At 34.9% G+C, this 17,864-nt stretch overlaps 2 protein-coding genes across 7 annotated transcripts in view; one reads left to right on the top strand and one right to left on the bottom strand.

The window, feature by feature from the left end:
* Positions 1–17,864, top strand: part of Galphao (G protein alpha o subunit) — a 41,189-nt gene that overhangs the window by 14,856 nt on the left and 8,469 nt on the right. For all 6 annotated transcript variants that reach the window (XM_018009667.2, XM_089470174.1, XM_089470175.1 and 3 more), the window contains 2 exons: positions 805–989; positions 1,088–1,248. In XM_018009667.2, coding sequence (XP_017865156.1) covers positions 805–989; positions 1,088–1,248 — 346 coding nt within the window. The remainder of the gene's footprint in view (positions 1–804; positions 990–1,087; positions 1,249–17,864) is intronic.
* On the bottom strand, positions 3,244–17,158 carry Cyp49a1 (Cytochrome P450 49a1). The gene is made up of 14 exons (XM_018009665.2): positions 17,002–17,158; positions 11,706–11,974; positions 11,482–11,648; positions 11,225–11,390; positions 6,730–6,810; positions 6,518–6,634; positions 6,379–6,455; positions 6,073–6,268; positions 5,824–5,998; positions 4,385–4,554; positions 4,209–4,287; positions 4,039–4,138; positions 3,840–3,964; positions 3,244–3,758 (listed from the first exon to the last, which is right to left on the bottom strand). The coding sequence occupies exons 2-14, from the start codon at positions 11,927–11,929 to the stop codon at positions 3,645–3,647; spliced, it is 1,791 nt and encodes a 596-aa protein (XP_017865154.1). The 5' UTR covers positions 11,930–11,974; positions 17,002–17,158; the 3' UTR covers positions 3,244–3,644.

Below are 17,864 nucleotides of genomic sequence, written 5' to 3'. Positions count from 1 at the left end.
TCATATAGAAATAAAACAGAATTCCATCTGTCAATATATAGATGGAACAGTATAAACTATCTGAATCCTAAAAAATGTTGTATTCAATCCTATTCTAAAAATTTATAATATTTAGCAACAGTTCAATAAAACAGAAGCAAGGCTTGTTTTTTTTTCCCTTTTTTTTTTGTAAATAAAATATTTTATAATAAATGATAACATTTTTTTTTTTTTTTAAATTCAATTGAGCAATAAGCTTAACAACAAATGTATCATAATAAATCAACAGTTCAATAAAAGTCAGAAAATATTATATTAGCAACAACCAAAAACCAAAACCCAGAAAGTTTTTTGCTTATAGAAACTGAAACATATAATTCAATTAATATTTTATTATTTATCAAAATTTGTTAAGCTCAAGTTTTTTTTTTTTTTAAATTTTCTTTAAAATTAATTAATAGTAAATCCAACTCCACACACACTACAATACATATAACATATATTTAAAAATTTTAAAATTTACAAATAAAATCTGAAACATTATGCTAAGTTCCTTATGCCAAATGACACTTCCACAATTTCTATTTTCTCCATACCAAGCGCTATTTATTATTATTATTAAAAATAACAAAAATATTTATACATTCCATTTGAATCGAACCTTCAATAACATTGTATGACTCTCCTTAGGTTTTCTATTTATGCTAACCCAAGGGTATTTCTTGTGCCATGTCAGCAGCTTGCAAAACTATGGCCAAGCGTGATATCTTTGTAGCATGTGCGTCTTATCTTATTTCTGTATATTTGTTGCTTCTTTATTTACAGGCGCCGGTGAATCGGGCAAAAGCACAATAGTCAAACAAATGAAAATCATTCACGAGAGCGGGTTCACTGCGGAGGACTTTAAACAATATCGACCGGTTGTCTACAGCAACACAATACAATCATTAGTTGCAATATTGCGAGCCATGCCAAATCTTAGTATTCAGTATAGCAATAATGAACGGGAGGTGAGTCGAATAGCAATTCCATTCTAATGCATTCCATTTATCTATCTAATCTGACTCTCTCACTCTCTCTCTCTCCCTCTCTCTCTTGTTTTCTGTAGAGCGATGCGAAAATGGTGTTCGATGTGTGCCAACGCATGCACGACACCGAACCCTTCTCAGAGGAGCTGCTGGCTGCCATGAAGCGGCTTTGGCTGGACGCCGGCGTACAGGAGTGCTTCTCGCGCAGCAACGAATATCAATTGAATGATTCCGCTAAATAGTGAGTAGCGCCTTTGATTTGTACCTCTTTATAGAAATTACCTGTAGGCAATGGTGGCGGAGCTGTGAGTGAAGTGAAACAGATTGTCTTGATAAGGGCTATGAACTGAGAAGATTTCACAGACTTCCCTTTGCTCTATGCTGCATATCGTAGCGCTGTTATGGAATTTTCTTATGAAGAATATGAAAATTTAGCGCATTTTGTCTTTTATTGCTACGCAAACATACTTGAGGTAGACAAGCCTAGGCCTATTTATAAATCATTCTTGGACTTTTTTGTAAGAAAACGGGTAAAGCTTGTTCTATATAGCTGAGGATGAAGTTCTTATAAATAAAAAAAATATCCAATACAGTTTGAGAAATAAGGTTTCTAAATATAGTTAGCAACAGCTAATTATATATGGGATTATTAATAATTATAATATATTAATAAAAAAAAATGTTTTCTTATTCAGTACGAGCAACAAGCTTCACAGCAAATGAACAATACGTTGCATTATAAATTTAAATATATATGTACATATATATTTATAATACACAGCTCATAAGCTATAAAAATATATAATAACAAGTAAGAAAGCTCTAGTCGAGACTGCTCGACTACGAGATCCCCTGAACCCTTGGAGCAATAGATATTTCAATAATTTTTCGCGACTTTTAGCTTACACAAGAAACACGCACACACACACACAGACAGGCACGTACGCACACACAGGCACACATACACACACACGCATACAGACACACATACACAAACACACACGCATACTCACACAAACGCATACACACACACACATACACACACATACACAAACACATACACACACAAGCACCCACGCATAAACACGCATGGGCTGCAGTGTGCGCTTACTATGAGAACTTAATTGTTTAATAACTTTTTGTATGGACGTACGATCTTCATGAAACTTTCAGATTATGATTATAACATAGATATGCATGTAATTGCCAAAGCACAAGTCTCTAGTATTTGAAATACGCTTTTTACAAAAGTGAGGGTGAGGGGGTGAATTTAAGGGTGGGGGTAAATTTTAACAAAAACCGAAATTGTATAAATTGCATATAAGCATACATTAAAAATTTGGAGACTCTAGCAATAAAGGTGTAGAAGATATAATTTTATAACTGGATTTCGATAAGGTTTTTTATCGATAAAAAAAGATCGGGATGAGTTATCGATTTTTAATGATAAACTTGATATGCGCGCTGTAATTACGGACATTTTAAAAGAAATTTGAAGTCTCTAGCTCTTATATCTTCTGAAATCGACGCGTTCATACATACGGACAGACGGACAGACGGACAGACGGACGGACGGACAGACGGACAGACGGACAGACGGACAGACAGACGGACAGGGCCAAATCAACTCAGCTCGTCACCCTGATCAAGAATATATATACTTTGTGGGGTCTGCCACGCCTCCTTCTCCCTGTTACATACATTTCAACAAAACCATTATACCCTGATTTCCCATTTTCAATGGGTTCAGGGTATAAAAATCAAATATAATATAATATAATATAACTTAAATGTTTAAATAAGAATTTAACAAAAAAAAAGACTTCCAATCAATATAGAGTGCTATAATCGCAATTATTTATGCAGGTTAGAGTAAGCATAGACCACTCTATACAAATTGTATAAACATTTATGTACTCATTCATTATATTTAGTCATGAATCAAAGGCTTACTGCTAATTCTCATGACCTTGAATATAAGCGGAATGCTGCAGCCTCAATTAATCACATATTCATCAAAGGCATTACATGCACAGCATATGTCACATGTAATATACATACACGTATATAAATAACGGTACATGTGCATATGAAATTCAACATTTATATCACATAAAACAGACTAATCCCCATGAATAATCGTTTCAATGTGCGTCTGTGTTCCACTTCCATTGCATTCCGCGCGCTTGCATGATTAATGTAGCATAAACAAAACACACACAGAAAACACGTTGCATACTTTTAGGCTCTTTATTGACTACGACTTTTGGCTGCGTACAGTAAAACTAGAATTGATGACTAACACGAATACAATACGAACAAAGATATATAGATATAGATATAGAGATATATGTACAAAGCTACTGTTGCCGCTGCTGTCAGTGTCCTGGCTCAGATACATTTGCTTAATTAAGAAAAAGACAAACGCGTGACAGTCAAGCAAATGGAAACCAAACAGCAAAAGCAACAGCAGCAGCAACAACAACAACAACAACAGTAACAATAACAAAAAATATGCGTGCTGCTAAAAATATCACACAGCCGCCGCGTTGTGCGACAGCTGCAAATCCTCAACGGCTACTGCTGCTGCTGCTCCTCCTCCGCCTCCGCCTCTTTCTTCTGCTTCTTCTCCTTGCCTCACTCTTCACGTGGCGTCAATTTGAAATTTAACGGCGATTCAGGTATATACGTGGAATTGACGCGGTAAACGAATTCGTCGGAATTATAGGATACGTGGTATTTGCGAAAGATCTGCCATAACAAGAGACAATTAAAATTTCATATCACACTCTCCCCCTTTCTCGCTCTCCCTCTCTCGCCCTCTGTCCTTACCTTGGCCAACAGCGTATGCAACTCGATTTCAGCGAAACGCCGACCCACGCACATGCGACGTCCATAGCCAAAAGGCAGGCTTACGAAGGGGTGTATCTTCTGGCCCGCATGCGGGCAGCCCTCAGCTGAAATGAAAAAGTTGTAAATGAAAAATAGAAAGGAAAAAAAAACTATTTCCACGCCCTCTTTTCACACATACCTGTGCCCTGTTTGAGCCAGCGCTCGGGCAGAAAACGTTTGGGTTCCGGGAAATATGTAGGATCATTTGAGACCACCAGATGTGGAAAGATGACGTGCGTCTGCATAGGAAACAGAAAGAGAGACAAAGAGAGTAAAAAATTGTCTATGGTGGCAACCACGCCCACTTACGCCCTTTGGCACATGATAGCCATTGATAACAGCATCTGCCTGCAAATTGCGTCCATTTGCAATGACCACCGGCTTCATCCTGTAAAGGTAGAGACAGAGAGAGAGAGAGAGAGAGAGAGAGAGAGAGCAGCTATATAGAGTGCCTGTGTGTGGGTTTATATCACTAGTGGACCTACCGCAGCGTCTCCTTGACGCACGCTCTCATATAGGGCATCTGCTCGAGGACATGCTGATTGATCTGGGCATCGCGCGTTGGGAACACGCGCTGCAATTCCTCGAACAAACGCTGCTGCTTATCCGGATTCTTGGCCAACTGATAAATGGTTGACGAGGCGGCAACCGAGGTCTGCAAAAACGGGGTTAAAGTTAGTTATATATGTATATATATATATATGTATGTATATACTCTTATATGTGTTTCACAACTTGTGCGCTAATTACTTAATGAGCTTAATTTATAGCTTGGCGTAATGGCAATAATGATTGTGTCATTCGATTATCTCTTTTAGATTACAGCAAATATATAGTACAATCAGCCATTATTTGTCGTTCATTTTTAATGCCATGGATATGAAGTGAAAATGTAAATGGAAAAAACGATGCTATCTATTATCTATTCATTTGCCATTTAGTCGGCGTGTTTGTGTGTAAATATAGGCGTAAATTAAAGGGAATTGTAAGCTGATAAACCTTTTACAAATGCCAAACAAAATTTTAGAATAGAAAGGGAAAACAAAGTGATAAATAAATATTCAATTCTTTGTATTCATAGCCAGAATTTAATTTAAATATTTTATTCATCAGAAAATATATTAAGAAGGAGAGACAACAAACGGGAATATTTAAAAAATATATATATTTTATTTTTAATATTACCCAAAAAAAAAAAAAATAAATAAATAAATAAATAAAATAAAATGAATTAAAAGATAAATAAATAAAAAATAAATTTAAAATTATAAATAAAATAAATTTAAAAAAATAATAATAATTTGTTAACGATGACTGCGCTATAGAGTCAAAGACAGAAGCCGCAATAAAAAAAATAAATAAATAATAATAATAATAATAATAATAATAATAATAAATTCAATATATACATAAATTACATTATAATGATTATTTGACATTTTTAAATATAAAAATTAAATTATGTTCTTCATGATAATGTAATTTCAATAGATTTTTTAATACTATTGCATACCAAATTTGTTTATTATTTATATAAATTTTTAAACTAATTTTTGTTATATTATTATTGTCAATATACTCTTAAATATCACCATAAACCTATATCATCCCTTGTAAACACTAACGGGTCAAATGAAAGTAAATAGTAGATAAAATAATTGACTGGAATCCTGCTTCAGGAATTACAAATCAATCAGGGAAATGGCGTATCAGAACTTAAGTTCGAGTTGTGCAAACAAAGCCAATTTAAGTCATTCAAATTGGAATGCAAATCAGATAGCTGCGCCACTCCAATCAGAATGCAAATTCGTATCGAATACCCTTAAGCTATACTAGATACTATATATATATATACATATATTTCAAGTGGTGCAATTTCGCGAAAGCTTTCGACTTTATGCAACTATTGGCAACAATTACTCACCGTATCGACGCCCACGAGAAACAGATCCAGGGCCAAGACAGCTGCCAACTTTCGATTGCCGGTTTTGCGAACGATGCGCTCCACAATGGAGATGTCTGCCTCGCTTTTGGCTATCGCGCTGGCCTGGTCCGCGTCGGCCTTGTCCATCGTCTGGCTGATGTTCTTCATGCAAATGCTAAATCCATCAATTGAAATGCAAGATATATGTATATAAATGTGATGTGAAATGGGAGGCGTGTCGCAACCTACGCAGAAAATTGATCCAGGGCGCGCACAAAACTGCGATAGGCCTTCGTGGGATAGAGGCGCCACAGGGGCATGCGGAGCTCCAGCTCTGGCACCGCCCAGAAGAACGTATTGATGGCCTCAATAATTTGCTGTGCCTCAGCGCTGCCCTCCGGTGACAAACAGCCCAGTCGTGTGTCCAGCGAAACACGGCCCACCGCTGCAAGGACGTAGGCCAAACAAAGAACAGGAGAGAGCGGGAAAAAAAGAGAAAAAAATCCTTTTTTATGTGGCCAACTATTTGCGCCTATAAACATCATCGTGGCTTACATTCGAGCGCCCATTTGTACAGTTCGTGCAGAAAATTGTCAGGCAGCTCCTGCTGCTCGTTGCGCATCTCGTCTATGCTATAAAACGGTAAATGTGAGCTGAGGCTGGGCAGGTGCCAAGGAGCTGACGACTAACTTACCGCACCATAAACTCGCTGGCTATATCATTCAGCGGGGGTATGTACTTCTTGGCCGTTTGCGGTTGCAGCAAAATTTGTTGCACCTCCTGGCGAAATGCCTCCCACTTGGGACCGTGCCTAATTGTGTGCAGGTGGGTGTAGAGGTGAGGTGAGGTGAGGTGAGATGCAGAATGTGTGAGTGAAACGTTGCCAAATGCAAACGTAATACTTACACGCCAATTAGACCAGCCACATCGCCAAAGAAGTCGCGGCGCAGTTCACCCTTATAATGTCGCAGCGAAGGCATCGAGGGTCTGCCAAGAAGCAAAACATATACATGTATAAAGTGACAAGCACACACACACAAGAATATGTACATATGTATATATGTGTGTATATTTGATGAGCCGGCAATGCGGCGTATGCGCAATTTGATGCTTTTTAAGGAACATGATGTCAAATGGGCTCAAGTTGTTTGACTCTCTCTAAACATGGCTTGTGCCTTACATTATTCAGTTACCAAATGCTCGCGTGAGACAAAACAAGCAACAACAACAACAAGATACAGATACATTTGTGTATCTTGTATAAATTCGCATGTCGCTATATAAATAGTCGCATTTTATTTTGTTTTACGACTTCGCATTTTATAGCCAAGTGTGGGCTGTTGGGATAGGGTGTCGCGCTTAGTAGGTTCTATTACACACACACATGCACACACACACTCGCACTCACACATGTCTGTTTGTCTATTTGCTGGGCTCGTTGCCCCAGGCAACAATATTCAATTAAATGGCATAAAACAAAACTCATATGACTTTATTTAGACACTCACACACGCACATTGGGGGTATTCAGGCTAGATTGCGGCGGCCTTTCTTTTCAACAATGTTTTAATGATTTTTCTTGCAAAATTGCGTTTTATAGCAGCTCGTTAAGAGTTTACTTAGAAATTGTTGAGATTTTGTTTTGTTGCTTGTTTTTGCAAATCAACTTTCTTTTTAAATGTATTCTCTTTTGTTGTGTTGCCTGCTCAAAGATAGCAAAATCTGAACATCATTGAAATCTTTCAAATTAAATCTCTATTTAAAACTGGAGATCTTTCTTCGTGCGAGCATATTTTAAATCGTTTATATTCATATATTCACATATTCAATATATTACATTCATTTAGAGCTGCTTAGCTACATCTACATGTATATATTATATATATATTTCTCTATAGCTATACACCAAAAAAGTGTATCTCAGATTATATAAGCTACTTTAAAGCTTATTTTAACATCATTCTATTTAAATGCAATTTATAGTCTGAGAAATATATTCTTCAATATTCTGCACACACACAAAAAAAAAAAAGAATAGAATAGAAGTTTACTTTGTGCTTAGCTAAGCATATTAAATACTTAGCTGTTTACATCTTTTGCTTCTTTCTTTGGCTTAAAACAGTTTTTGATTACTCCTGAATTTAATTTTTATTCATGCAGCAAACCTGTTCTGTCTTGAAATGAGCTCATAGATTAACTAAACCTTTGTTGTCCAGAGAAGAAGAGATGAAATTAGTGGAACTTCGAGAGTTTTATGATCTGGGGTATAACTAAAATATAATTATGATTCTCTGACGATAAACTTATTGAACTATCGCCTATATTCCTTCAAATATTTTTATTATATTATAATCATTATTTATAGAGTTGATCTGTTCTATGCTCTAGATGTCATATCTGAATTGATATAGTATTTACTATATGTTCAGCATATAGTTCACATTTATTTAATTAGTTAATATTTAGAATTAGGTGGGTTAATCGCCTGATTATCTTCAACAGACAAATCATAAGTCCATGCATAATTTTAATCATACTCATCCATCATAATACTCATTATGATTATTATCGTATCATGTTCGTGCCCATGCTCATTATTGCTGCTAATGAGGCAGCTTAGCAAAGTTTGTTTGCACTCACTGAGCTTAGACAGAAGAAATTTAAGAACTCTCTTTATCAAATTGCAATTGGAAGATTTGACTGACATTTCCACAGCATCTTTCAGTCGCCTATTTAAAGTATTTTTATGCATTTCATTTACATGAATGCCGTCTAGTCGTCTGCTTCCCGCTAAAGCGCTATGTAAAATATTTGGATAATTTATAATGTGCATTTAATTTAGGTTAATGCAACGCTGACAGCTGAGCTCATCGACCAGTTCAGTCAAAGGTCAAATGCCAGAATTGGGCGTAAATTAAAAACAAAATTTTCAAAGAGCAGCGCTGAAATAAATTTCAACAAATTTATCTATTTATGCATATTTTTATGTTTCGTGTTTCTTTTGCTCTCGAACATGTGTAAGCCGCCGACGTGAGTTGCAGATAGATTTCGAAATTGTAGGCCAATAAGCTGCAGCCAGTTGGCCAGCTGAATTGCTGGCCACAATTGGCTAGACAATGTGTCTGCGTTTTGTCTCTTTAACGACTGTCAACAACAATAAGACTAACAATAACAACTGTGCATCTAATTTCAAGTTTATGTATATTTTATATATCTTTCACACACACACACACACACACACTTTTGCTCTCTAAAGTTATGTGAGACATAAAAAAGATACAACAAAGATTTTAGCTTCTTTCTACGTTTTCTACTGCTGTTTCGGGCCACACGCGAGGCGTAAAGTTTTACTTTGAATGTCTTCATCAATCAGTCAGTCACACATATATATATGTATGTCTTTATATATATATGTGTATACATTTTTGTTTGTTTTCTGCACATATATCAGTCAATTAGCGACGCCGCATTCATCAATCTTTCAATCTTTAAACATTTGCTCACCTTAACGCATTTGCTTGTTATGTCAATTTATTATCTATACTTTGTATGTGCACATCTCTCTCGCTCGCTCTCTCTCTCTTTCTCTATCTCTTGCTCTCCCCCTCCCATGATGACTTGCTGAATATAAGCTTTAAAAGTCAACTACATTTTTTTACAGTTTGTTTTCGACGCGTCTATTGGATGCTTATTATTTTATATTTATCTTTTTTTTTTTGCGCTCTGCACAGAAATTGGTTCATGGCCAAATGAACACGCAAAAAAATAGAAAAAAAAAAAAAAAAAAAAAAAACAGAAATAAAAGACAACCAACGCGTTGAATAAAAGAAAGTTTAACAAGCTAGCCCCAAGAGCTGGCTTTCTTGTTATGAAAAACAAATTTGTACATATATAAATTCATACTTAAAAAGAAAAAAAAAGATTTATTTCATTATTTTATATCAAAACAAATTTGTATATATACAAATTCATAATTAAAAAAAAGATTAAAAAATATATATGTTTGAATATGCCTAGTTTATTCGCATTCAAATACATTTTTTACATTTTTTTTTTTTTTTTTATACATATTTGTATAGATATATATATATATATATTTATCTTATATATATATACATTTTTATTTTTTTGTTTTCATAATTTTTTTTTTACATTTTTTTGCGGTTTTTTTGTAGGCCTAGTGAAAGTTTTTTTTGTGGTTTTCATTTTTGCTCAAAATTTTAGGCTCAAATATTTCGAGCAGCTCTTAATCAACTGCCACACTCACTTACGCACACACACACGCACATTCTAATTGGCCAAATTGTGCACGTAATTTGGCCAAACGGCATTATAATTACAACTAATTATCAAGCAGAATGCCGAACAGGAGGCAAATCCTTTGCTTCTATGCACACTGAAATAATTTAATTATGAATTTAATGCAATGTGCGCATAAATAATACAAGCACAGGCGCATTAAATCGATGCTATGTAAAAGGATATCGTATGAATGCTGTGTGTGTGTGCGTCTGCTTGTGTGTGGGCTGTATTATATTACAGTGACGTCTGCTTGAATGCAGCCATGCATTAAATTACATATGTCAATTAGGCTGCAGTTATTCGAGCCAGCTTAAGCTGCAATTGCTGTGCTGTAATTTCGCTTTGGCTGCGTAGCAGAAACTATTATGTAATACTACATTTATGTTTGAGAGCTAAAGCTTAAAGTCATATGCATTATATATTCATATATATTGATTATTTTAGTTACTCTCTCTGTGCTTAGTTTTGCATTATTTTAGCTGTCAACGAGCTTGATTAAAATTGAATTGATTTGTTTTTTACATAAATAAATTATTTTTAATATAAATAAGTGAAATTTTTATATTTTTTATATTATATTTTATAAAAATGTATGCATATAAAAAATAATTTATATTTATAAAAAATATTATATTATATTTTATAAAAATGTATGCATATAAAAAATAATTTATATTTATAAAAAATATTAATATAGTAGAAACTCAATTCAATTGAAAGGCAAATCTATTCTATAAACCCTCTATCATATCTTTCAGCCCTTTCGTTTGCTAGCCATATTATTTACAACCCAAAACAAACTTTACATTTAATTTACAGCAATTTGCTTTCGTTCTTGCAATTTCCCTTACACAAATCCAAATAAGCTTCACTTTAGCCCAAAACTATAATTCTATATGTATATAGACACACACTCTCAGCACTCTCTCAGCACTGCCTGAAATTGCCATGCCCGTTGCAAGCTAATAATTTAATAATAAGCTCCGTTTAAAGCTCCTGTTACGGATTTTCAAATATGCATGTGAAAATGTTTGCTCGGTTGGGCTTAACGCCCCCCCCCCCCCCCCACACACACATTGAGTGGGCATGGCATGCTTACCTGTGCGGCATGGCCTCCTCCTTTTTGAATATGTTGCGTATTTCATCGCCATCGAACACAAACAGCAAATCCGGATGCCCAATGAGTCCGCCCACTTTGGCCATTTTGCCGTAGTTGATATGCAGCTCGTGCATTACCTTGTCGAGGTCGCTAATTTTGTACGTGCCTATGAAAATCGTTTGTATATGTGTTAAACGATACTCTGTATGTGTATGTGTGTGTGTGTGTGTTTGTGCTGAATCGCATGTTTAACTAACCAATTAGTGGCGCAAAGCGCCATGAATTGCCAATCAATGGCAATGGATAAGGCCCGGGCACCTCCTCATAGGGACGCACAGCAGGTGTAGCTGTCGCTGTTGCGCTTGTTGTTGTTGTAGCTGTGGCAGCTGCTGCTGTTGTTGCTGTTGTTGCTGCTGTTGTGTTGCTGTTGCAAATTGTATGTCAGAGTATGCAGCAGGTATTGCTAGCTGTCAACACTCACCTGCTGATGGCAGATTCGATTCGTTGTTGTTGTTGTTGTTGTCGCTGTCGCTGCATCGCTCCAGACGCCAAAGATTTTTCAATTTCCGTTGCCACGCCCACGCCGTCATGTGGTGCGGCTCCTGCATCGGCCGCACCGCCGCCAGCTCGGGGCAACAGCGTCGACGTTGCGGAGTAGTTGGTGCGCTTTATCAGCGCCGCTGTGGTCTTCCTCAAGCTTGACATATTTTCTGTTGTTGTTGTTCAATTCTCTGTCGTTGTTCGGCTGTGCTGAAAGGCAAAGAGCGATGGAAGTTCGTTATGAACGTAGCTACGAGAAGCATGTGGAATCATGCAGTAACAGGTAGTAACAGGTTTGAGTGGGAGCCAGTCTCATTTGCATTTTATGAAAATCGCATAGAGCAGCGAGATAATGTGTTTGACTGTGTTTGCGCAGAGTGGAGTGAGTGAGAGGTGTGAAAGGGTAGCGCTCAGTCACCTAGACAGCACTAGAATTGTAAATATATACATATATATATTTAAACTGTTTAGAGCTGATTGAAAACTCCTTATATATGTATGTATACTTTAGATGAACTCATGAGAATTGAAATGAAAGAATATTTGTTTTACATTATTCAGTGGAATATTTTATGAATTTAGGCAATAACGCTACGCATATCTGACACTAGAATCGGATTTTTTTTTTTAGCTGCCTAGTTTTATAAATTAATGTGATAAAATATTCAATAACCTGAATACAAAATTTGGTTCAAATTTAATATTATTTTAGAAGAATAAAAATATTCGAGTTGAATTCAAATTGAAAATAAAATCAAATTCAATACAAAAAAAAAAAAGAATAATAATAATTTAAAAATATCATCTAACTATTATTAAAGAATTTTTTAATTAATAAATTAAAATTAAAAATTTTTATAAATGTTTTAAAAAAAAACATATCTTAAAAAAAAATAACATACAAATGTAAATTTAAAATATAAAAAGGAAAAAATTTAATAATAAAAATAAAAAAAAAACAAAGCTCGCACCTTTGTTTTTTTAGTTTTCATTATTATATTTTGAGAATTTACATTAATATAAAATATATAAAACAAAAATATATATGATAAAAATAGAAAAATTTTAAAAAAGTTTTAATTTAAAATTGGTATAATCATATTTTAAAATATACTAAAATATTACAATAATTAATACCTAAAATATCACTAAAACTCTGCAAGTTTATTAAATTCAAATCATTTAATAATACATGGAGTGACAGTAGAATAAAATAGAATACGATAGTAGAATATATGTAACATTTTCGTAATTCAATTAGCATTCCGACTAAAATAAGCTATATTGAGATCGTGAAAATTGCAAAGAAAAACGCAATTAGCGTTGGCTTGTGCAATGTTACGTCTTTATCTAGAACTTGTATGTGCTGAAAACACAGTGTAATAGTATTAAAGCCATTAAAATTGATGTTAGCTTAAAATGTGCCATTCGAGGGAAAGAGACAGAGTATTGTGATTGTCTGCAAGCTGAATGAAAGATTTTATCAACTCAGTTCATTATATAACTATATAAAAACAAAATGGCATATAGAAACGGACCCTAAAACCCTAGAGCACTGAGAGATTACGACTGTAAATGGTTGGAAAATGTTAAGCAAAAACTTGAACAAGTTACGCAGCCGCCGCCGCCGACGCCGACGCCACTTTTGCCGCCCACTTGAGTTGAGAACTGGAGAAAAACTAGCAAAAACAAAAACAAAAACAAAACAAAAAACTAAAAAGATGAGATGAAATGTATTTCAAGTTGTTTGCTGTGCAAAACTTACGAAAGCTGTTGCGGCTGTCACTTATTCCAGATGAGTTGGCATTATAATTTCCATGCACTTTATGAAAAACTTTAGCAAAAAGTTGTTCTCTCTCTTTCTTTTTTTATTTTATTTTTTTTCTTTTTTCTTTTTTCAATTATTATAAACACAATCCAACTATGCTGCTGTTCATAATGTTATATAACTGAGTGCAAATAAGGTAGCTCAGCGATGCGAATTGCTTGGGCAAACGACAATTGTCAAGTTAAATAAAGAAGCGCTGAGAACATGTATTATTTGATCATTTATAAAGATGCTGTGCTTATAGCAGCTCCTACAGTCTCACTGTGCCGCATTGTCTCAGCAGGCAAACAATAAAGTTAGCTGTCAATATTTAAATAATAGAAGGTTAGGGCTGGGTAAACACAATATTTATGCACGAACATAAATACTGCATGTGGCCATAAATGTGCGGATGTCAACTACAAGTTTCTGGCCCAGACGCGCGACCCAATGTCCCATGAGAGACGCTTTTTTTTCGGGCCCAAATGCAGTGCACTCAACGGGAGCAGGCAAACAATGAACAATTTACCAAAATGCCTATGCAATAAGAGCAACAACAACAACAATGAGAAAATAAAACAAACTTAATATGCGGCCCAAAAAGCTGGCAAATAAAAGCCCCAAAGCTACGCTCAAGCAGTTTACATTTGATTTTAGCCCAAAACTCAAAGACCTAACTCAATACAGAGCAGCAGCATTGTTAAAGTGTGTGTCTCTGTGTGTGAGTTTGTGTGTGCATGTGCGTGGGGCCAATAAAATTCAAGTGGCTAACAAAAGGCATTCAGTATAAATGTATATATATACATATATTATATATATGTACATATATATACATACATACATACAGATATTTGCTCATATATACGCGTCTATACACTTCAAAGCGTGATTTGGTGGCACGCTGCGTATGAGCAATATTGAGATATTGCTCATACGCCGCGTGTCGCTGCCACTGTCGCGCGCTCTCTCTCTCCTTCCTACTCTCTTTCTCTTTCTCTTGCTCTCTGCGCCTGCTCCTAACTTGCAACTTCTGTGCGCTGGTAATTTAAATCCCATTTGCCGCACACAATTTTTATAGCTCAATCTCTAAGTGTGTGTGTGTGTGTGTGTGTGTGTGTATATACACACAATCTTGGCATTATGCTTCTGAGCTTATATCCTTGCCCTTGCCTTGACAAACGACGACCTTCAGCCCAGCCGTCCAGCACTTGAGCTCTGTGTACCACAAGCTAGTCAACCACACATACATCTTATCGGGGCATGCCTCATAATGAACTTGAGTGATAATCCTTGCGCTTGCCCCCCAAAACAAGCATATAAGAAAAGAAAACCAAAATGTCAAGCAGCCTTTGCTGCTGCTGCTGCAGCTTCTGCTGCTGCTTCTTCACACAGCTGTTTAAGTGCTTTGTCTCCTCGCTGGGCCAGGCCGCTGCTTGACTTTGACTTTGCTTAGCCAATGCGCCAGCAATTTCAATTGTCGCGTCTTTATTATGAAAAGAATAAACAACGACGCCTATGCACTGTAAGAAATTGTGCTTGAGTTGGCAAACTGTGATAGTTGAAATTGTAGCAAGTCTCTTACGAAGAGTGCGAAAAGCAAATGACTTTTAAGCTGAGAGAGTTTACATATGTATGTAACAATTATTGTGTACATAACTGTATATATATAATTGTAGGTATAATTATTGTGTATATAATTGCGTGTTTTATGTAATAAAAGTATTATTTAAATTAGATAAAGCATTTAAAATTAAATGATTTAATGCAACTTGAACAACTTTGGACAATTAAAGCCAACTATGACTAATTTAACGTCTTTTAATCATAGCCTTGTCGTGCAGCTTTAAATATATTATATATGTATATGGAAATATATTTAAGCCATTTATCTATTATTCATATTCATATAGCTGTGAAAAATAAAATAGCACCATTTGCATTTTTTTTTTTTTTTTTTTCAACTTTTTTGAGAATTTTTTAAAGGTATAAAAACGTTGAATGTTTTTGTGATAATTGTTATTTATTGCAATAATTTATTGCTTTGTGCTTATATAAAAAAAAAAAAATAAGTAGATCAATCAAACAATAAATGCATCGAGGAGAATTTTTTAAACTTTGAATTTGCCAGTGGTGTTATTTTATTTTTTACAGCTGTATATATTTAGCACTGAAAATTTATACTGACAATTTATATGATTTTATAAAATTTATAAAGCCTTTTATCATATTTTGCACATATATTTATATAATCATTTTATATATATTTAATATTTATATGTTTATATATATTTATTTTATATAGCTTTTTAAATTTCTATAAATTTTCTTCAATTTGTTGCCACCGTCTTGTGCATCCCTTTGTAACATGAGTAAAATGTATATATCATTTCACTTATTTATAATTTATTCAAGTCTCTCGCTTTGGGAAGAAAGAAAACTGTTCCATGGCTTCGCTTTGTACACACTGAAAGGCTACAAGCTTTTCGTTTCCATTGAGTTGTCTAACGTTAGTTTGTTTTCTGTTTTTTTTTTTTTGCCGCTCCACGCCCACCGGCAGCGCCGCCCTTAGCAGCCACTTGTGGCCCACATTGTTCTAGCTGCTTTTCAAGGCAACGTTGCGCACGACTGAAGGCGAAATCGAAATCGAAATTGTGTTTTATTTTTGTTTTTTTTTTTTTTTTGCGCATTTTGCAAATGCAGCAGACACACAAAAGATTCTATTCATTAGCGCACAAATGTTAAATATATATATATATATATATATATTGTAGTATTTACAGCTAAAAGTCTGTAGAAAGTTGCGGACTGCATAAATTATGACATTTGATCAAATATTTTAGCAAGTCTTTTATGTATTGGCGATTTCGTTTTCATTTGAATATTTTGTGGATATTTTTGTTTTGCTTTGTCATTGCAACAGCGGAGCGATTGATATCCAATTTGAGATCTATAAATTATGCGTATAGAGGTGTGGCAGGTGAGGCGTTACGGTTGCCGCAGCTGCTGCTGCTGCTGCTGCTGCTGTGTGTCTGCCACGCCTCCATTTGTTTGCTCTGCACTTGTCAAAAGCCTTTCAATGTTGGCGTTTTTAGCTGCCTTTTCACGCCTCACTTGCAATGGCAAATAACTCACAAGCGGTATGAAGTGCATTGCACTTTAACTAGTTTTGTTTTGTTAACGTCGTCGTTGTTGTTGTTGCAGCATTTGGCCAAGTTTTAGGCGGCCTTTTTATGGTCTTTGCCAGCTTTCAAATTTGGCTCCACTTGTCAACGCTTACAGCATTTGTGTTCAATTTATCTTTTCTTTAAGCTAAACCCCGGTTGCGATTTCCTATTGTCATTTTCACACAAACACACACACGCACACTCATATATGATAGATATATTTATATATATGTATATGAATATGTTTTACTGGTAACTTCACTCACTTGGTGTGGCACTTCCACTTCCACTTAAAACATCAAAGCGTCACGCTAACTTGCAAACTCGTTGGCCAATAGAAACCGAAAGTCGTAGCTCCGCTTTTGCCAGCTGCCTCGTAGAGCAAACGCGACGCACTAAACGCGATCGCAGCGCTTCTTAGTCTACTTATAGGATTGTCGAAAAGCTTGCGCCGCGCCGCGCTGCGCATCAATTCCGCTCCGGTCCAGTCCGGCACGGCGGACTGGTTAGAGTTTGGTCTACGTGCGCCTCCAATTGGAGCTGTGTGCGTGAGCAATTCCAAGCTATTGTTGAAATACCCTAGGCGAGTGTTGGCTGGCATATGAAATGTGTAACGTTTTAGAGTGATCTTTTTTAAATTGAAATAAGTAATATATTATTTATAGGTATATATAATAATTCTAATGATATTCATATAGACATACATATTTTATAAATATTTTTAAAATTTATTTTGAACTCTAGAACTTTAAAAAATAATTTATGTATTTAAAATATAAAACTTGTTAATTCAATTTCATATTTTATTTAATTTTTATAGCTAATTACCTTTTCAATTAAAAAAATTTTTTTTTATTCGGCTTCTTTATACAAATAAATGAATTTTTTCATATATTTATTATAAATTTATATTCTAATTTTTTAAATTGATAATTTTTAATGTTTCATCAAAAATGTAAACAATTTTACTTTTTCTTCTCCCATTGTTTTCCATTCAGTAGATCAAAAAAAAAAAAAAAAAATTTAATAGGCATTTCTTTGATTATTATACATTTATCTATATAAATATATAGTATGAATTTTTATGTTTTTTACATGTCGATTACGATACACATATATTGTTTATATA

This window comes from Drosophila arizonae, chromosome 5 (genome assembly GCF_054131065.1).
Source record: "Drosophila arizonae isolate 15081-1271.41 chromosome 5, UAZ_ARI_1.0, whole genome shotgun sequence".
Taxonomy (NCBI): domain Eukaryota; kingdom Metazoa; phylum Arthropoda; class Insecta; order Diptera; family Drosophilidae; genus Drosophila; species Drosophila arizonae.
This window is presented reverse-complemented; position numbering and strand designations above follow the sequence as displayed.

Coding starts and splice junctions, on each gene's coding strand:
- Cyp49a1 (XM_018009665.2), bottom strand. CDS start 11,929: ATGTCAAGCTTGAGGAAGACCACAGCGGCGCTGATAAAGCGCACCAAC. Junction 6,635..6,729: donor GTGGCTGGTCTAATTGGCGT/GTAAGTATTACG, acceptor GCACACAATTAG/GCACGGTCCCAAGTGGGAGG. Junction 5,999..6,072: donor GCCCTGGATCAATTTTCTGC/GTAGGTTGCGAC, acceptor TGATGGATTTAG/CATTTGCATGAAGAACATCA.